This window comes from Meriones unguiculatus, chromosome 5 (assembly GCF_030254825.1).
Source record: "Meriones unguiculatus strain TT.TT164.6M chromosome 5, Bangor_MerUng_6.1, whole genome shotgun sequence".
Taxonomy (NCBI): Eukaryota; Metazoa; Chordata; class Mammalia; order Rodentia; family Muridae; genus Meriones; species Meriones unguiculatus.
Genome location: NC_083353.1, coordinates 45475135 through 45496768, shown reverse-complemented (window position 1 = coordinate 45496768; position 21634 = coordinate 45475135). Strand labels below are relative to the sequence as shown.

The 21634-nt window shown below is 41.7% G+C and overlaps 1 protein-coding gene and 1 non-coding gene across 2 annotated transcripts; one reads left to right on the top strand and one right to left on the bottom strand.

Moving 5' to 3' along the window:
* The first annotated feature begins 1242 nt into the window (after nucleotides 1–1242).
* LOC132654489 (U6 spliceosomal RNA) lies at nucleotides 1243–1349 on the top strand. Its single transcript, XR_009592130.1, has one exon. It is a non-coding gene; the product is annotated as a U6 spliceosomal RNA (small nuclear RNA).
* Nucleotides 1350–20494: 19145 nt separating this feature from the next.
* LOC132653983 (vomeronasal type-1 receptor 54-like) lies at nucleotides 20495–21328 on the bottom strand. Its single transcript, XM_060383300.1, has one exon. It carries the CDS (start codon nucleotides 21326–21328, stop codon nucleotides 20495–20497), a length of 834 nt encoding a protein of 277 aa, XP_060239283.1.
* Between the last annotated feature and the right edge of the window lie 306 nt (nucleotides 21329–21634).

Genomic DNA, 21634 nt, shown 5'->3' with positions numbered 1-21634 from the left:
CCAGTCCGCCACAGTATCCACATGATGGTCTCCAATGGCTACACCACCGTCAGCCCCTTGCTGTTAATTGGCACTGAGAAACGAATTGCTTGCTTCTTACGATCCTTGGTGGGGAGGACAGCACATGTTTAACGAGTAATTGAAGGACGAGTTCACTTAAGGAGCCAACTGACAGATGCTCGCTGACAGATGGTGAATCCCAGCCTCGTGCTCATGCTCCTCCAGAAAACTGAACAAATGACTCCTGCTTTGTTAAACTGCTTCCATTGAAATGTGGGTTACAACACCTGTGGAAATTTGAGCCAAATGTCTTCATGCGCATTTCTGCTTGGTGTCAGCAGGGGCAATCTGTTACATATCACAGATTAGGGTGCTCTGTGCACTTATCAATAAGCTACACTGTGTAGCACTTTTTAATAAGCCAATCACCTTAACACTTTGTATTTTACCTAATTAAATATGGATGCATTATCACAAAATCGCATATCATTCATCAACAGTTCTTTCATAGTTATGGAAAAATAATTGATTCAAAGTCTCAGATGCTTGCTTGTTTATATTAACAGCACTTAACAACAGCCACGATGGAAATAACTCTCTGTCCGTAAGCAGATGAATGTACCAACCACGTGTGGCCTTTATATATCATGGACTATTACTCAGCTTAAACAGGAAGGAAAGCCACCTGTAGGTGTAGGTCCACCACAGAGGAACACATACTTCCCGTGACATGTCAGTCACAGAATGACAAGCTTCTGTATATCTAGGGGTGGAACTGAGAGTACTGTACTGTAATGTTTCAAGAAAGGAAAATGCAATGGTGTTTGCCAGGGGTTGAGGAATGGCACAGTGGAGAATTCTTAATTGGTGTAGAATGACCATTCAGAACAAGAAGAAAACACAGTAATCTTCTGAAACCCAATGAGAGGCTGGAGGGGTGGAGGGGTCTGGGCTGGGTAGGGGTGAGGTAACAATGCTTTCTGCACAAGCATAAAGACTGAATTTGAATCTTCAACACCTATGTAAAAGCCATGCAGGGTGTGAGTTCTTGTAGCCTCCAGCACTGAGGGGAGGGGAAGGGCTGAGGTGCAGAGGTGCCCTAAAGCTTTATGTGGCACACTGATCCCTTGCTCTCTCCCCCAGCCTGCATAAACATCACAGACTGCCCTCTGGGTAGTGATTGTCCTTTACTCCCCGTTTCTTGGCAGGAAATATGATCTTTTCCACAAAGTAAAACTTCTCGTGCTTGCTTCGGCAGCACATATACTAAAATTGGAATGATACAGAGATGATTAGCATGGCCCTTGCGCAAGGATGACATGCAAGTTCGTGAAGTGGTCCATATTTAAAAAAAAAAACAAAAAAAAAAAAACTTCTCCCCGTAGTGATATAGTTTCCAATCTCCCTGTCCCACCTGCCCCAATAAACCATCCTACCACACACCATCACACTAAAATTGACCAAGGAGGACACCATCATACCAGACATGCATCATACCAAACACCATCATACAAGACACCATCATACGAGACACCATCACGACCAAAAAGATCAAGGAGGAAACCATGACTAAAGAGACCAAGGAGGAAGAGAACGAGGGAAACACCATTATACCAGATACCATCATATGAGATACCATCACAACAAAAGAGATCAAGGAGGATACCATCATAACTGAAGAGACCAAGGAGGAAGAGAACGAGGGCGACTACATCAGACCTGGCCAGCCTCAGGACGCTGGCATAGCTCTCCCTCAGCAAGAGACCAAGGACGACATCACACCTGGCCAGCCGCAGGATGCTGGTACAGGTCTCCCTCAGCAAGAGACCGAGGATGACATCACATCTGGCCAGCCTCCTGACGCTGGCACAGGTCTCCATCAGGAAGAGACCGAGGACAACACCACACCTGCCGAGCCTCAGGAAGCTGGCACAGCTCTCCCTCAGCAAGGGACCGAGGATGACATCACACCTGGCCAGCCTCAGGACACTGGCACAGCTCTCCCTCAGCAAGAGCCCGAGGATGACATCACACCTGGCCAGCCTCTGGACGCTGGCACAGGTCTCCCTCAGCAAGAGACAGAGGACGACATCACACCTGGCCAGCCTCTGGACGCGGGCACAGCTCTCCCTCAGCAAGAGACCGAGGACAACATCACACCTGGCCAGCCTCAGGACACTGGCACAGCTTCCCCCCACAACCAACATCAACGATGGAAGCAGGTGAAGAAGACAATCATGAACGGCCTCAGACATCTGTGCTGCTGCTGCCTGCCTCCTGCTAAGACAAAAGCCACCTCATGTAAGAACATGACTCCAATGAAAAGGGACCTTGGAGCCACCCTCAGCACCAGGTGAGTGCATTACTTCACTTCATTTTATTCAGTTTTCCTTCTGTCCTTTGTAACTAATCTCTCCCTAGTGCTATAGTTTCCAGTCTGCCTGTCCTACCTGCCCCAAGATGGGTTCCCAGGTTAAGAATTGAGGCCTACAAGCAGCCTGATGGGAATTCTTTAGAAGGAGCCTCCTGCCATTCTTTTGCAAGAGCCCTGTACCCACACACATGCCAAACCAATCACAGGTTACATTGCTTGAGTCCTCAGACCCAACTCAGAACAAAGCCTGGAAAACTCAGTCTTGGAGTGACTGCAGTGGTAGCTGTGCCCTCTCTTAACACCAATTCTGCCCTAGTTACTCACCTCTTGCATATCTATTCTTGTTCCTTCTAAGCGACCATTCACATTGGATCCCACACTCACCACCACATGCCACACTGTGAGGGTGTGATAGGTATCCTGACAAGTCTAACTAGAGACTCTTGGAGGAGCAACCCACTGTGTCCCTGTGTCATGGGAGCCTCAAGCCCCTACCTCGTGTATGTACCAGCTGGACAGATCTTAAGGCTGCTTCCATTTCTTCAAGTCTCTGCCCTTTGCATATTCTTGCACAGTTAATCAGCCTTGCACAGCCTTTGGGGAGAGTTCTGGGAAGCCTTATCTTTCAATCCTAGTATCACCGTGGTAAGACTTCATCTCTTGTGTTCTTTCTCCCTAGACTGTGGCAACAAGTATCACATCATGAGACACACAGATGTCTGTGTGATTGACCATGTATGGTCCATCCATCCTGGCGCTTCCCTGAACTTGAATGTAGGATAAAGGTCCTTGAAGATAGCCTCTATCTTCAACAGCATGTCCCCATAATGTACTTCCACAACCGAAACACTCTTGAGCAACTCTAAGCCCATAGGATGGACATTTAATATGGCAGATGGATGTGTCTCATTCTGCACAATTTGGAAAACAAACGTATGTACACCGTACCATAGGTGTATACCCAGGGTTTCAACGGGCAACTGCTTTAAGTGCTGAAAAGGCTGATTGTGTAATTACACAGTTATTGGAAATAATGAAAATTTTGGGGATACCATCACAAATTAAGACTGATAATGAACCTACATATATATCTAGTAAGATGAAGCAATTCTTTGCCTATTATACTATAAAACTTTATACTATAAATGATTTATAAAATCTTTATGCTATAAATGATTTATAAAACTTTATACTACAAATGATTTATAAAATCTTTATACTATAGTATAAAATGAACTTTATATAACTTATATTATTATAAAGATTTATAAATCATTTACCCTATAGTATAAAGATCATTTAAATGACCTCTATATAATTTATACTATAAAGTTTTATAAATCATTTATACTAAAGTATACAATAAATGATACTATAGTATAAATTATAGTATAATAAAAGTGATTATAAATCATTTATACTTTAGTATACTATAAAGGATAGTAAAGTATAAATGGTAGTACAGTATAAATGATGCTATATATAGTATAAATGGTATCATTTATACTATACTGTAATTTAAATGATAGTATCGTACAAATGATACTATATATAGTATAAATGATAGAATAGTATATAATATAGTATAGTATAAATGATTTGTAAATCATTTATACTATACTATAATTTATACTATACTATCATTTAGAGTATACTATAGTATAAATGATTTATAAATCTTTATAGTATAAATTATATAGAGATCATTTAAATGATCTTTATACTATAGTATAAATGATTTATAAATTTTTATAAGTTATATAAAGATCATTTTATACTATTGTATAAAGATTTTATAAATGATTTGTCGTATAAAGTTTTATAAATCATGTATAGTATAAAGATTTATAGTATAATAGGCAAAGAATTGCTTCATCTTACTAGATATATATGTAGGTTCATTATCATTCTTAATTTGTGAAGGTATCCCCAAAATTTTCATTATTTCCAATAACTGTGTAATTACACAATCAGCCTTTTCATCACTTAAAGCAATTGCCCGTTGAAACCCTGGTTATACACCTATGGTACAGTGTACATACCTTTGTTTTCCAAATTCTGCAGAATGAAACACATCCATCTGTCATATTTCACTTTTTTCGTATCCCTAGGCTTACTTCCAGCATGCAGTCGAGTGTGGTTATACAGAGGACATGTGGGACATTTTTTATTATTTCCTTGCTTGTTGCCCAAGTTATAGAAAAAAAAAAATAACTTTTACTTTTAACATCGTGTCTTTCATAAAATGTTGAGGTGTTGTAATTGATCAGTTTCCTCATTTGCTTGTACCAATGGACCTGGAAAGCCTGTATGAGACCGAATCCACGTGATATATAATGGAGGGTTTCTACTTTTGTTAAGCCTTTTGCAGTTGCATAAATAATAAAGTTAATTCTAAACCATCAGGAATAAAGTCAGCAGTTTCTATATGACAAACAACTCATTCTACATATTGAGAGCCAGCAATTATATTAAGATTCAGGGAAATCTACTAATACCATAAAGATTACATACAATTCTGATTTTTGAATCGATTTTTGAACTGAAGTATATGGTCTTTTGATCACCTGGCCTTTTTTTGTGTGTGTGTGTGTCTGTGTGTGTGTGTGTGTGTGTGTGTGTGTGTGTGTGGTGTAAGTCTTTAATCTCTCACTTGGGAGACAGAGAAAGGTGGCTGTCTGAGTTTGAGATCAGCCTGGTATACAGAGTAAACGACAGAACAGCCAGGGCTACACAGAGAAAGCCTGTCTTGAAAAACAAAAAACGGTGACCATCAAAAAGCCGCAGTTTTCCATCTGTAAAATGGGGACACAGTCATTTTAGGATTCTTAGCAAGAATGCAATCCTTAAGGCTCCAACAGCAACCATGGTGGTCAGCACCCTGGAGGGTTACAAAGCCATTGCAAAGGCTTTGGGATCCTTTTTCTCTCATCAGGAAAACCAAAGGAGTTCAATAGTCTTAGCCTATTGCTCCATGGCCACCACCCTCTGCCTTCGGCTGAACCAGTTTAATCCTGGGAGGTTTTCCCAACTAGTCTTAGGGCTGTGTTCACAAATCCCACATCCAACAGTGTTCGGTCGGACTTAGCAGAGCATCCGGGTTTTTCTGCCCCTACCCTGAACCCCACAAACCCCAGAGCAAAATGACACTGGCAGTAGCTGAGCATGTGTTTTCCTCCCTGATTCTGCTGAGACTGTATTATAAGGATTTCACTGCTCATTCTAAAGAACAAGTTAATTTTTCCTTTTTGCATCAAATATGGAAAGGAATTACCCACTCACTGAGCTTCACATATTTCACACATAAATGTCTCCTTACCCCCTCTACCACCAACTCCGTAGCCGTAAACTTGATTACTTCCATCCTTCTCCATCTATCACCTACACTATCTCCATCCCTCCACCAATTCCATCATCCCCGCCACTTCTGATACTGTCATTGACCTCTCTGTTTTCAGCTCCCACATCTTCATGACCTCCATCACCTTGACTACCTCCACCATCAGCATCAAGCCCATCACCCATACTATCTCCATCACCTCAATAAAACCCACCAATTCTACCATATATACCCTCTCCATCATCCTAGCCAACTTTACCACCCACCATTTTGTCATCCCCACCATCTCTGTCCCTGACTACCATGTGGTCAGTCCCTACCACTGGTATCAAAACTTGACCAAATACCTCCATCTCCATCTGGAAAAATACAGCCATCTCTATCCTGTATACATCTCCATCATTCCCACTTTCCGTCACCTTGACCATTTCGCGCCTCAATTCTGCCACCTCCACCACCTTTATTGCCTGCTCTACCTCTACTGCTTCACCACCACAGGCCCCTTCATCTCTTTTTTTTATATGTTGCCTACCCCCTCCTCACTTATTCTGCCACCCACACTGAGGACAAGTCACCCATCCTCACCACGACTTCTACAACTGTTCCTACCACCTGTGGCACTGCCACCACCGCCATGGTCTCTTCTTCTGTCTCACTGCTATGTCTTCATTCCCTTCTGGTATCATTTCTACCACCTCCATCTCCTCCACCATCGCCTCCATCACCAGCTGACCACTAGGCATGGCTCCGTCAAGCCTACCCAGAACTCTTAGTAACAAAATCCAGCCAGACATTTTCTTTGTTGTCTTTTTTCAAATCAATCATGTGTTGATTGTTAGTGTGTGTGGGAGGGAAGGCATACAAATGAGCTATGGTGCACTTGTGGAGGCTGGAAGACAAACTTGTGGAATCCGCCTTATCCTCCTGCCTCTAGGTGGATTTCAGGGATGGAACTCAGATTACCAGGCTTACACAGAAAGCTCTTTCCTTGTCTGGCTGTCCCCAGCCATAAAAAAAATTCTATTCCAGACTCACAAGTGTTTCTCCACAAAGGGCTGGAGATTTAGGAGTTTGATGATGGCTCCGAGATGGAAAGGTGGTTTGAAAGATTCAAATTCAGTTCTTAACTGTGCAGTAGGGAAACCCCAGGCCCACTCTAGACCAAGCCTACACTCTCACTGGTCCTCCAACAAGTCAGGCCTGTTCATGCCTCCAAGCCTACTCAGGTTATCTCCTTCACCTCTTGGTTGGTTGACCCCTCTCCCTGTTGGCAGGACTGTGTATGTAGGTAGACAGAGCTCCCTGAGGGAAAAGCCATCCATGTGGCCATCAACAGGCAGTACTGGGGAAATACTGGGCCCAGAACAGTGTGAGTCAAGCCTCCTCAGCGACCAGATGTCCCTTTCCAGCCACCTCCAAGAGGTGATGGCTGATTAGACAGCCATCCATACTCTGCACCGGTGGTTCTGACTTTGGCTTTCCCAGAAGTGTTGGCAGTTGCTCTGGCTCTGTAAGTCTGATGAGGACCTGGAAATGCGCATTTCTCACACTCTCCTTGAGTTCTGGTGGTGGAGAGCCTCAGTTGGTCTTCCTCATAGCCAGGGTGCTTTGCTATGGTGTCTGTTTAATTTGTCTTCTGTCCACAACGACCTCCTCATCTGAGCTTTCTGACACACACTGTCCAAGAAATTCAAGACAACATAAAAAGACAAAACCTAAGAATAATAGGAATCTAGGAAAAAGAAGATTCCCTTCTCAAAGGCCCAGAAAATATTTTCAACAAAATCACTGAAGCAATTTCCCCAACTTAAAGGAGAGGCCAATAAGAATACAAGAGGCATACAGAAAAATTAATAAATTAGACCAGAAAAAAATGTCCTCCCGCCACATAACAATCAAAACAGTATGTATACCGAAGAAAGAAAAAATATTAAAAGCTGAAAGGGGAAAATGCCAAGTAACATATAATGGCAAACCCATCAGAATCACACCTGACTTCTCACATGAGACTATGAAAGCCAGAAGGACCTGGAAAGATATCATGCAAGACCTAAAAGAACACAGATGTCAGCCCAGGCTACTATAAGCAGCAATACTCTCAATCCTCATAGACAGAGAAAACAAGATATTCAATGACAAATACAACTTTCAACAATACCTACACAAAAATCCAGCATTACAGAAGACACTAGAAGGAAAAATACAATTCAAGAAACCTACCTATTTTCAAGAAAACACAGGAAATAATTAACCCCACTACAGTAAAACAAAAATCAACCAAGCACACAAACATATGACCACAGCCAACATCAAAATCACAGGATCTAACAGCCACTGGTCATTAATTTCTCTCAACATCAATGGACTCAATTCTTCAATAATGAGACACAAACTAACAGAATGGATGCGCTAACAAGACTCAGCAACCTGTTGCATACACCTAAGTCACAAAGATAGATATTACCTAAGGGTAAAGGGCTGGAAGACTGCTTTTCAAGTAAATGGATGCAAGAAGCAAGCAGGATTAGACATTGTAATGTCTGATAAAATATACTTTCCTCCAAAATTAATCAAAAGAGATGGGGAAGTACACTTCACACTCATCAAGGGAAAATTCCACCAGGAAGACATCACAATCCTGAATATCTATGCCCCAAATACAAGGGTACCCATATTTGTAAAAGATACATTGATAAAACTTAAACCACATATAGATCTCCACACATTAATAGTGGGAGACTTCAACACCCCACTCTCAACAATGGATAGGTCAAGAAAACAGAAATGAAACAAAGAAACAATGTCTCTAACAGAGGTCATGAATCAAATGGACCTAACAGACACTTACAGAACCTTAAACCCAAACACAAAATATTTACCTTCTTCTCAGCACCTCATAGAACCTTCTCCAAAATAGACCATATAGTTGGTCACAAAGCAAGCTTCAACAGATACAAGAAGATTGAAATAATCCCTTGTATCCTGTCTGATCACCATGGAATAAAGCTGGACATCAACAAAAACAGAAATAGCAAAAAGCCTATATACACATGGAAACTGAACAACTTGATACTCAATGACAGCTGGGTCAGGGAAGAAACAAAGAAAGAAATTAAAGTCTTCCTAGAATTCAATGTAAATGAAGGCACAACATATCCACACTTATGCGACACAATGAAAGGAGTGCTGAGAGGAAATTCGTAGGACTAAGTGCCTTCAAGAAGAAATTCAAGACAACTCATTCAAAGAACTTAATGTCTCACCTACAAATCATAGAAAAGGAAGAAGTAGACACACCAAAAAGGAGTAGACGGCTGGAAATAATCAAACTCAGGGCTGAAATCAATCAATTAGAAACAAATAAAACAATTCAAAGAATCAATGGAACCAAGAGCTGGTTCTTTGTGAAAATCAACAAGATCGACAAACCCTTAGCCAAGCTAACTAAAAGGCAGAGAGACACCATCCAAATCAATAAAATCAGAAATGAAAAGGTGAATATAACTATAGACACTGTGGAAATCCAAACAGTCATTAGGACTTATATACTTCAAAAGTGTATATGTCAAAAAATTTGAAAATCTAAATGTAATGGATAATTTTCTTGATCAATTCCAATTACCAAAGCTGAATCAAGACCAGGTAAATCAATTAATTAGTCCCATATATACCAAGGATATAGAAGCTGTCATTGAGAGTTTCTCATCCAAAAAAAAGCCCAGGACCAGATGGTTTCAGCACGGAATTCTATCAGACCTTCAAAGAAGAGTTAACTCCAGTTCTCTTCAAACTGTTTCACAAAATAGAAACAGAAAGAACACTACCCAACTCATTCTATGAAGCCACAGTCTCCTTGGTACCTAAACCTCACAAAGACCCCCCAAAAAAGAGAGAATTTCAGGCCAATCTCCATTATGAACATTGATGCAAAAATACTCAACAAGATACTTGCAAACTGAATACAAGAACACATCAAAGATATCATCCACTATGACCAAGCAAGCTTCATCCCAGGTATGCAGGGGTGGTCCAATATACAGAAATCCATCAATGTGATCGACCAAAATAACAAACTGAAAGAAAAAAAAACACATATAACCTCCTTAGATGCTTAAAAGTCATTTGACAAAATTCAACATCCATTCATATTTAAAGTACTGGAGAGAATCAGAGATACAAGGCACATATCTAAACATAGTAAAGGCAATATACAGCAAGCCTAGAGCCAACATCAAGCTAAACAGAGAGAAACTTAAAGCAATCCCACTGAAATCAGGGACAAGGCAAGGCTGCCCACTCTCTCGATATCTCTTTAACATAGTTTTGGAAGTCCTTGATAGAGCAATAAGACAGTTGAAGGAGATCAAGTGGATACAAATTGGAAAAGAAGAACTCAAAGTATCACTATTTGCAGATGATATGATAGTATACCTGAGTGACCCCCGAAATTCTACCAGGGAACTCCTATAGCTGATAAACACCTTCAGCAAAGTGGCCATATACAAAATTAACTCAAAAAAATCAGTAGCCCTCTTGTATACAAAAGACAAAAGGGCTGAGAAAGAAATTATGGAAACAACACCCTTCACATTAGCTGCAAATGACATAAAGTACCTTGGTGTAACCCTAACCAAGCAAGTCAAAGATATGTATGAAAAAAATTTCATGTCTCTGAAGAAAGAATTAGAAGAAGACATCAGAGAATGGAAAGATCTCCCATGCTCATGGCTTGGCAGGATTAACATAGTAAAAATGGCCATCTTACCAAAAGCCATCTACAGATTCAATGCAATTCCCATCAAATTACCAACACAATTCTTTACAGATCTTGAAAGAAAAATTCTCAACTTCATATGGAATAACAAGGAACGCAGAATTGCTAAAACAATCCTCTACAATAAAAGATCTTCTGGAGGTATCTCCATCCCTGATCTCAATCTGTACTATAGAGCAACAGTTAGAAAAACTGCATGGTACTGGCATAGAAACACAATGGTGGATCAAGGGAACAAAACTGAAGACTCAGAAATAATCCCAGGCACTTATGGACAACTGATCTTTGACAAAGATGACAAAAGCATACAATGGAAAAAAAGATAGCATCTTCAACAAATGGTGCTGGTTTAAGTGGATGTTTTCATGTAGAAAAATGCAATAGATTTATACTTGTCACCCAGCACAAAATTAAAGTCCAAGTGGATCAAAGACCTCAACATGAAATGAGACACATTAAATCGGTTAGAAGAAAAAGTGGGGAAGACCCTAGAACTCATTAATAGAGGAGACAATTTCCTGAACAGAACACCAACAACACGGGCTCTAAGAGCAACAATCAATAAATGGGACCTCATGAAACTGAAAGGCTTCTGTAAAGCAAAGGACACTGTCATCAAAACAAAATGACTGCCTACATATTGGGAAAGAATCTACACCAACTCTTTACCTGACAGATGGCTAATATCCAGTATATATAAAGAACTAAAAAAGCTGAAAAGCAACAAACCAAGTAATCCAATTAAAGAATGGGGAACAGAGCTAAACAGAATTCTATGTAGAGGAATATTGAATGGCAGAGAAACTCTTATAGAAATGCTCAACCTCATTACCCATCAGCAGAATGCAAATCAAAATGACCCTGAGATTTCAAATTACATCTATCAGAATGGCCATGATTAAAAACTCAAGTGAAAACACATTCTGGAGGGATTCAGAAGAAAGGCAAACCTCCTCCACTGCTGGTGGGAATGTAGACTTGTACAACCACTCTGGAAATCCATCTGGTGCTTTATCAGACAAACAGAAATAGCGCTTCCTCAGATCCAGCCATAGCACTCCTAGGCATATATCCAAAAGAGGATCAAGTACACAATAAGAACATATGTTCAATCATGATTTTAGCACCTTTATTTGTAACAGCCAGAAGCTGGAAACAACCCAGATGTCCCTCAACTGAAGAATGGATACCGAAATTGTGGTACATCTACACAATGGAATATTACTCAGCAATGAAAAATAAGGAAATTATGAAATTTGCAGTTAAATGGTGGGAACTGGAAAGGATCATCCTGAATTATCTGTCCCAGAAGCAGAAAGACACACAGGGTATATACTCATTTATATTGACATATAATATCGGATAAACCTACTAAAATCTGTACATATAAAGAAGCTAATCAGGAGGGAGGATTCTGACTAAAATGCTCAATCCCCATCCTAAAAGGCAAAGAGGATGGACATCAGAAGAAGAAGAAAACAGGAAACAAGTTAGGAGTCTGCCACAGAGGGCCTATGAAAGGCTCTGCCCTGCAGACTATCAAAGCAGATGCTAAGACTTATGGCTAACAGTTGGGCAGAGAGCATGGAATCTTATGAAAGAAGTGGAAAATAGTAAGATCTGGAGAGGACAGGAGGTCCCCAAGGAGAGCAACAGAACAAGATAATTTGAACAGAAGTGTCTTTCCAGATACTCATACTCCAACCAAGTACCATGCAAGGAGATAAACTAGAACAACTGCACAGATGTAGCCCATGGCAGTTCAGTGTCCAAGTGGGTTCCATAATAATCATTAGAGGGACTGTCTCTGACATGAACTGATTGGCCTGCTCTTTTATCACCTTCTCCTGAGCGGGGAGTCGCCTTACCAGGCCAGAGAAGATGACAATGCAGCCACTCCTGATGAGATCTGATAAACTAAGATCAGAAAGAAGGAGAGGGGGACCTCCCCTATCAGTGGATTTGAGGTGGTGCATGCATGAAGAAGGGGGAGAGAAGGTGGAATTAGGAGGGGAGGAGGGTGGGGTACATGGGGGGGATACAAAGTGAATAAAGTGTAATTAATAAAAGTTTAAAAAAAAGAGTGTGTACTAAGAGTGTGTCTGTATTTCAGCCAGATCGCACAGAACTAGTTCTTCGCATGTCATCTCCTGCCAGAGTAGCCATGTTGCTAGATTAAAATTCCCCTTCAGCTGGGTGACTTTTATGTGTGATTTATACTGAGTTTCACAGTTTAACTTCATAATATACACTACCTAGAAAGTCATAGTGAAGAGTTTAAGTTAGCCTGGGTATAGTTAGCCTGAGAATAACTCCATTATAAAATAAAGAGCCATCTTGACTGGGAGCTGAATTCAGGTACCAGGAAATATCACAAAATGTGCACCTGGCAGAAAACAAAGTTAACTCTCCCAGCACCATCTCTAGGAAATATCATAGAATAAATACTTCATAGAAATTAGAGACAATCTCCCTGGCAATAATCAAGGGAAATCGGTTGATAATCTGGTGGGAAATTCTCCCCAATGTTTCAGATATAGATTAAAAGAATAGCCATTGTGATCATATGTCTTAGGCAATTGTTCCTCAGAGAGGCATATACCTTAGGTAATTGTGATTCAAAAAAGGTCACCTCACCCATCTAACTTTTACCTAATCCTGTAACATCAAGGCATATGCCCCCCGCTTGCTGTCATAGAAACATGTGCTTCCCTGTTTGCTGTCATGAAAACTCCCTGATCACAGACTTTCCCTAAAAAACCTTGCTCACTCAGGGCTCCAGGTCCCACTTCTCTACTGGTGCATCAGTGAGACTCAGTCTTGAGTTTGATTGCTCTCATAATAAAGCTCTCTTGCTATTGTATCGAGTTGTCTCGTGGGGGCTCTGAGGATCTCCTGAACCTGGCCTTACATTTGGGGTCTGGTCCAGGGTGCCTCAGGACCTCTAGGACTCCCGACCCAGAGAACTTAATCCCATGGGTAAATGTCTTTTGTGTTGTCTGCCTGCTTTAAGTGTTTGTTTCTGTTCATTGATCTGAAAAGCCTCGATGTGTTGTAGAGGTGGCCAAAAGTGGACAAGAGAGACCTGTTGAGGTCCAGGGCTGCAGGGGTCAAAAAGACATTTTTGGCCTTGTAAGTTTTTGCCTCCCTGGAAATCTTGGGATAGGGAAACCAGAGTGAGGATTGGTTTTCATAGAGTTTCTGGGACTTCTGTGGCAGAGAAGTACAGCAAATGCCAGGTTTTTGGTTTTACTTTGTTTCCGTGTTGGATTAATTTTCTTTTTCTTGGTGTTGTGGCAGGAGTTACTTTTGTATTTTTGTGATTAATTGCTTGTGGTCTTGCAGTTGCCTTTGAAGCCATAGCTCTTCTTGCTTTAGTGATTTTAGATATTAGCCCAGGTATAGGTTGTGAGTTGTTGCCTTTAGTTTGGTTTTTGTCTGGGATGGCTGGTTCTTTTTTGTGTATATGTGATTTACTATTTTTTGAAATTGCTCTCCTTACATCTTTTGCGTTATCCTGAATTTTCTTGATGAAAAGACTGGCTGATGATATGGGACAGAATACTTCCAAACCCCTTGACTTGGTTCTGACACATTTTGGAGAAGTTAAGACTAGAATTCACGGTCTTTCAGTTGATGTGAGGAGAGGAAAAATGATGACTTTTTGCAGCTCAGAATGGCCCACCTTTAATGTGGGCTGGCCACCAGAAGGAACTTTCCACCTTCCCACCATCCTTGCAGTGGAAAATGGTGTTTTTCAGCATAAATATGGGCACCCAGACCAATTTCCATATATTGTAGTCTGGAAAGACCTAATGATTCATCCACCTCCATGGATTAAGCCCTTTCTGACCCCCACTAACAATCCTCCTTCCACAGACTAAACAAAACCAGAGGCCACTGCCTTGGCACCCTCACACCCCCTTTACTCTCTTTTTCAGGATGAGACAACCATGGAAATAATTTTTCCAACCCCTCCTCCTCCTACTCCTCAGCGAGCTCCAGCCCTTTATCCAGGTTCTGGCTCAGCACCAAAAACCCAGAGCCCCTTGGCAGCCTCTCCCTCGGGGAACCAGATGACTGGAGAACTCAGAATCCAAGTTCTCTGACAATTCTAGGTATGTGATTGATCTCATTGAAACTGTTCTTTTCACCCACCAGCCCACCTGGGATGATTTCAGCAGCTTTTTAAAGTTTTGTCTGCCATAGAGGAGTGCGGACATATTATATCAGAAATGCACAAAAATGTCCCAGACACTACAGGAGTTGAAACCACAGATGAAGGCCATACTGATGATTACTTTCCCTACAAGAGGCTCTTAAAGTGTCCACAGCAGCTTCTCAGGTAAGAAAGTTGCAAGCCTCTATGGTCATAAAATAGTATTCAACAGGGAGCAAGATGTTCCTCCCTTGAAATTAAAGCTAAAGGGAGTAAAAATTAGTTTTATAGTTTTGTCTGTTTGTTTTAAATATATAAGTTTACTATGTTCTATATATATTTTGATGTCTGATTATTAAATATATTAAGACTTTATATAATTTTGGTCCTGTATTAAAAACCAGGTTTATAAAAATAATAATGTTTAAAACTACATTTATATAAAATATTAAAACTGCACCTCCATGTGTTTGATTACAAGAACTTTTCTTACTGGCAGCCAACATAAAAATAATATACTTGGTATTGATTTTAAAAGTACTGAATTGTTTGCATTGATAAAATCTGGTTTTGACTTTTAAAATTATGGTTGTATTTTGTGACTTCATTTCTAAAAGGGTACCTTATTTTGATATTGCAAAAACAAGTTTTAAAAAGTTATGTTTCAGGTTATGAAATATTTTAAAGTTTATCAGGTATTATAGACAATGACAGTGGGCATTCTAACAGAGAACTTGAAACAATTTCTCAGTCCTTTGGGGGAAGATAAAAGACTTTGGCATTTATTTTGTTAGTTTTACCAAGTGAAACCAAGCCATATGATTTGAACCAATTAAGAAAATTGTAGGGGCGGCCAAGATGGCGGCGCTGGGAGGACTCTCATTCTGAACAGCAGCACAGCAGGATCGGCACAGTGACCAGCAAGCAGAACTCACAGCCATAAAACACACGTGATTGTGTTCCTCAGATGAGAGGATACCCCAAGGTGGGGGGGTTCAATCAGCTTTAACTCATCCGGGTAAACCACAGAAGAGACCCTGGTCCTGCCAGGAGCTTGGTCGCCAGCCCAGAGCAAAACTCCAGCATGATCTGGTCACTGTCCCAGACTGAACAGTGGGCCCACAACATCACAGACTGGATTTTCCAGTTGAGAGATAACCCCACAGAGCAGGAAACAATTGGGACCGACCTTAGGTCACCCAGACATCCCCTGCAAAAGACTCAGGTTCCACGGGCTCCCCTGGAGCCAGCCAGAGCCAGAGCCAGGGACCCAGGCGCCTGCATAGAGCCCTGCCTGTGCACCTGATTCGCCGCCTCAGATAGAACTGTGGGCCCCAGGGCACCAGAGACTCAATTTCACCATTGGGTGCAAACCCACAGGGAGGGAAATGGCTGGACTGATCTCAGAGCACTCAGCTGATACCACCACCCTGAAAAGGTCTTGGGAAAATTACCCACTTTATGTAGACGCCCAGGCTCCCAAAGGCCAGAAAAGCAGAGCCACGGGCGGGCATCTGTGCTGGTGGGTTCTACTCACCGCCACCCCAGACAGAATGGCAGTCCCCAAAGCAAAGCCTGGGTGTCCCTGGCAGGAGGAAATCCCCAGCCGGGGGGATCATCAGGTCTAACGCTCAGGACACCCAGCACCAAAAGACTTTCTGGATTCATGCAGGGTCTAGGCTCTAGCTTTCTACTGCAGGCAGGAGTGCTGTGCTCATCCACCATTATTGAGTACCCCTAGGGCACTGGGGCACACAGATGCATCCTCAGACCTAGAAAAGCCAGAGAGCCATTACAGCAGCCCTCAGATACTGTGCCAAGGATCAACCAGTTACCCCTAGCTAGACTGTCAAAACTGTGGGAAACCGTGGTCCTTCAAAAGGGCTGCACCCACAGTGTCCAGAATAGAGCAGTGCCTGCAGCCAACATCCCAGACAGGGACACACAGCTTCTGGTCCAGACTGAGGCACCCAGCCTCCAGACCAAAGCGGCGCCCCCAGGCGCCAACTCAACCCAGGTGCACATTCTCCAGGCCCAGAGCAGAGCACTCAGCCTCTGGCCCAGAGACTTGCTGGGCGCCCCTCTTACTTTCCCGGACAGAACTGTGTGCCCCAGGATAACAGACTGAGTTTCCCTGTTGGGAGAAAACCCCACAGCTAGGGAATCAGCAGGTTCTTCAAGAGGACTGTACCTGGAAAACTGTAACAATAGCAGCAGCTCACTAAATTTATAACGGGAAACCCAGCAGTGGGGCAGCTGTCTTGAGCACTCATATGGGGAAGAGGAGAGCCCCCCTGCCCAACAAAGACCTCAGCTACTACTCAGGGCTATACACCTGAAGTGAGCAGTGGCAATTCCTGAGAAACACTGGCCATACAGTGACCATAACCAAAAAGCAGAGGAGGACTCCTTCAGGAAAATCATCTTCAGGCCAAGGGGATTCTCCCTACATCAGGACTCCAGGAAGCACAGAAACTAACAGCCAACACCTAGTACAGCCCAATGGGTAGAGGTCAGTGTAAAAGCTCAACCAACAAAAGACAGAGCAATACGGCATCTCCAGAACCCAGCCATCCAGGGGTGAGCAGCCCTGGACAACCCAACATCATAGAAAATCAAGAAGATGACCTTACATCTATGCTGATGAAGAGGATAATAGAGGAAACAAATAAAATACGAAAAGAATTATAGGAAGATAAAACCAAACAGATCATGGCTATCCATAAAGAAAGGGAGGAAGTTAAAGACAAGCGGATTATGGCCATCCATGAAGAAATATGGGAAGATGCAGCCAAACAGTTTGCAGCCTTCAGAGAAGAAATAATTAAATCACTGAAAGAAGTAAAAGAAACAGAGTTGAAGGAACTAAAAGAAAAAGAGGAAAATACAATCAGACAGGTGAAGGAAGTAAACAAAACAAATCAAGACCTGAAGATAGACCTGGAAATATTAAAGAAAACACAAATGGAGGAAATAATGGAGAGGAAGAATTTAGGGAAGAAAACAGGAACTTCAGAGGTAAGCATAAACAACAGACTACAAGAGATGGAAGAAAGAATCTCAGGTGTAGAAGATAAAATGGAAGAAATCGATGTATCTGTCAAAGAAAATATTAAATCCAAAAAATTCTTGACACAGACCGTCCAAGAAATCGAAGATAATATGAAAAGACAAAACCTAAGAATAATAGGAATAGAGGAAAAAGAAGACTGTCTTCTCCAAGGACCAGAAAATATTTTCAACAAAATCATGGAAGAAAATTTCCCCAAGTTAAAGGAGAAGCCAATAAGAATACATGAGGCCTACAGAACATTCAACAAATTTGACCAGAAAAGAAAATCCTTCCGCAAGGGAAGGATTGCAAGGGAAAAATAAAGAGTTTAAGTTAGCCTGGATATACTTAGCCTGAGTATAACTCCATTTTTGAAATAAAGAGCCATCTTAACCTGAAGCTGAATTCAGGTACCTGGAAATATCACAAAATGTGCACCTGGCAGAAAACAAAGTTAACTCTCCTAGCAACAGCTTTCAGGAAATATCACAGAATAAATACTTCATAGAAAATAGAGACAATCTCCCTGGCAATAATCAATGAGAATTGGTTGAGAATCATGTGGGAAAATTCTTCCCATGTTTCAGATATAGATTAAAAGAATAGCCATTGTGATCATAAGTCTTAGGCAATTGTGCCTAAGAGAAGCATATGCCTTAGGCAATTGTGATTCAGAGGTCACATCAGCCCTCTAACTTTTACCTAATCCTGTAATGTCAAGGCATAGGTCCCCCATTTGCTGTTCTAGAAACATGTGACCTCCTGTTTTTCTCATGGAAACCTCCTGATCACAGACTTTCCCTTTAAAAACCCTGCTCACTCAGGGCTCAAGGTCCCACTTCTCTACTGCTGCATCAGTGAGACTTGCTTCCTGAGTTTGAGTGTTCTCTTAATAAAGCTCTTTTGCTATTGCATTGTTTCTTCTCTGAGGGTCCCATTAACTTGGCATTACAATAGCACTGGAGCTGAGAGGAGGCTGAGAGCTTTTTCAAATTAAATTCTGTTGCTTTTGGGGAAGGTTATAATATAGCCCAGGCTGGCCTTACTTCACTGTAGCCAAGGCTGGCAGGCCTGAAGATTGCTCAAAGGCTGAACACAGGCTGGGATGCAACCTGGATCTCAAAGGTGTGAGGGGCCACCTGGGAATGAGAAACAACTGTGATTATTTGAATTGAAGCCATGCCCAGAGTGCTCTTGAAGGGAGGGGTGAACTGTTCTGAGAAGCAACCAGCTGTAAACTATTTACAACCATCTGTAAACTATAGAGCAGAGTGATCTGATTTTCAGGTATAAAAACCCTGTGCTATGCATGTTCAGGGTCGTCTCCTGTCTTTGGAGGGGCGACCCTATCTCAATAGCAATAAAACCTCTTGCTTTGGCATCTAGCTGTGGTCTGTGAGAGTTCCTGGGAAGGGTGCCATCCTGAACTCCTGAGCAGTGACAGTCCAGGTCTTACAGATGAACTCCTCTGCTTGATCTGAGGACCTGAGATTAAGATGAGGACTATGGGGATTGGGAAAGGAAGAGGGAGGGACCCACATGGGGGGGATACAAATTAAATAAAGTATAATGAAGAAAGAAGTTTTAAAAAGATGAGGACTCTGAGAAAACCCTCATTGTTCAAGAAAATCTATCATATTTTAAAACTTGAAAATCATATTTTGACTTTTTTTCATTTTTAAAATTGTATTTTACTTTAGTAGTTTTATTTTTTTTTTTATTTTGTGTGCATGAATGCATGCCTGGTGCCTGCAGGACCAGAAACCATGAGATCCTCTTGAACTGGAATTAGTAACAGTTGTGAGCCTTCATCTAGAGGCTGGGAATTGAACTTTGGTCCTCTGCAAGGACAGCCAGTGTTCTTAACTCCTGAACCATCTCTCCATCCCCATTGTTCACTTTATTATTTCAGGGAAAATATACTTCACTGCTTGGTTAAGGTAACTGAACACATTGTTATTTTGGTAAAGCACACACAACACAAGAATTTCCCATCTTCAGCATACTGCTTGGCGTTGATTACATTTGTACAGTCTGCCTCCACCCAGCAAGTCGCCCATGGCCTTCCATCCTGAGCTGAGGATGAGAGTCTGCTTTTGTTTCCACTCCTAGAAAGTTTCCAAGCTCGTCCTGCTCCCAGTAGTCCACAGAATTCGTTCTGCCTACACTCTCATTGCAGTCAGTACAGTGGCTTCATGCCAATCTGTGTGGGACCATGTGCAGAATCTCCTTCTCTTTTAATGCTGGAGTAACAGTCCAGTGCAGAGAAGCTGAACTCTGTTTATCCGTCATCAGGACTGCGTTTTATACATAGATTCTATGTCTGTCTTTGTCTCTGTCTCTCTGTGTCTCTGTCTCTCACTCTGAGTGTGTGTGTGTGTGTGTGTGTGTGTGTGTGTGTGTGTGTCCTAAGTGATTTGAATATTTCTGGATACTTGATAATTATAATAATAACTATTTACAAACCTCGTTTGGCAAAACAGAGATAGCTGAGGGATTTGAATAAACGAAGAGTATCATAAGCTGTCATGTATTATAAATTGACGTGGATAATCCAGACACTAACAAGACAGTCACTTTATGTCTCCCCAAAAGACACAATGGGAAGTACAAAAGACTCATGTATCTGGCATGTGGTTTGTCTTTTATGTGTAGCATCTACACATCTCATAAGAAATAGGTTTAACAACAGAAAAAGACAACTCTGTAATTTCATTTAACCTGAAGCTCATGTAAACTACATTACAATTCATAGCTCTAATGCCAGAATACTGACTTATCTTAAGGAATCTTACCTATACCTGAGTAATATGATGTTTACCATCCTTCCATACAATGGATCTAAAAATGTTAATTATGTGCTTTTCAGTACTGAGAACCAAAAAAGGGCTGACTGTGGCATAGTCATGGACTGTGAGAATATGGACACAAAACAAAATCAGATCATCATCTATACTTCTTAGGTAGGAGATGACGCTGTCCAAGGTGTACATCACCATAAGGAAACTCATGAGGCACAGGATGGTCCGTGTGGCTCTTTGTTCTGCAGATGGTCTGAGGGAAAGGCTGGCACTGTGGAGAAGCTGGGACTGGTTCTTATGTCTGCATAGGAAAGTCACCATGTACCCACTGGAGAGGGTCATAAAACCTACAAAGATGACATCCATGGAGGTCAACAATATAAAAAATGTGTGATGGACAGAGTAGCTCATGGGTACAACACAGCAAGATTGACTGAGGTATGTAAAACCAGATGAGGTCAGATTGGGCGTTGCAGTTATGTATGTTATAAGGGGACTGCTAATGGATGAATAAAAGATACTCAGGAAAAGAAGGCAACCTAGCATGTGGTGTGGAGATTTACATTTGAATTTTGCTAGACGGGAACTTCTGGGACTGAGGGTGATGGCCTGGAGGATGCTGAGCAGGCTAGTGGCACAAAGAGATAGGCTCCTAAAAGACCTGTACAAGAACATAACAAATTTGCATGTGGAGTCACTCCATCTCTTCCCTGGCATAAAAATGTCTGAAGCTACTAAACTCACGACTAGCAGCATCAGTATGTGGATTAGGGCCAAGAGACTGATGGGCAGATCAGTGAGTCTGGGCCTCTGCCCAGGAATAAACATGAGGATGTGGAAGAGAAGAAGGAAGCTGTTGCCTGAGAGCCCAATCCCAGCTCCACCATAAATGGTGTTTCTTACCTTGGTGTTACCTGACTGTTAGTTGATTTTGTTCATTTTAAGGCTGAAAGAAGCAGGTAGCAACTGTGAGGGGAGAACAGCAAGAAGATTCCTTAACACCAGTCTAGCCTTGCTCATCAGCTGCAGACAATGGCAGCTCCACTCTCCTTAGAAAGATGTTTATTTCACAGCTCTGCCTTATACCCCTTAAGATTGCCTTCATCTCAAAGTGCCCAGAAGGGATGCCCACTC

Excerpts from the sequence above, each read along its gene's own strand:
- LOC132653983 (XM_060383300.1), bottom strand. The coding sequence starts at position 21,328 with ATGTTTATTCCTGGGCAGAGGCCCAGACTCACTGATCTGCCCATCAGT.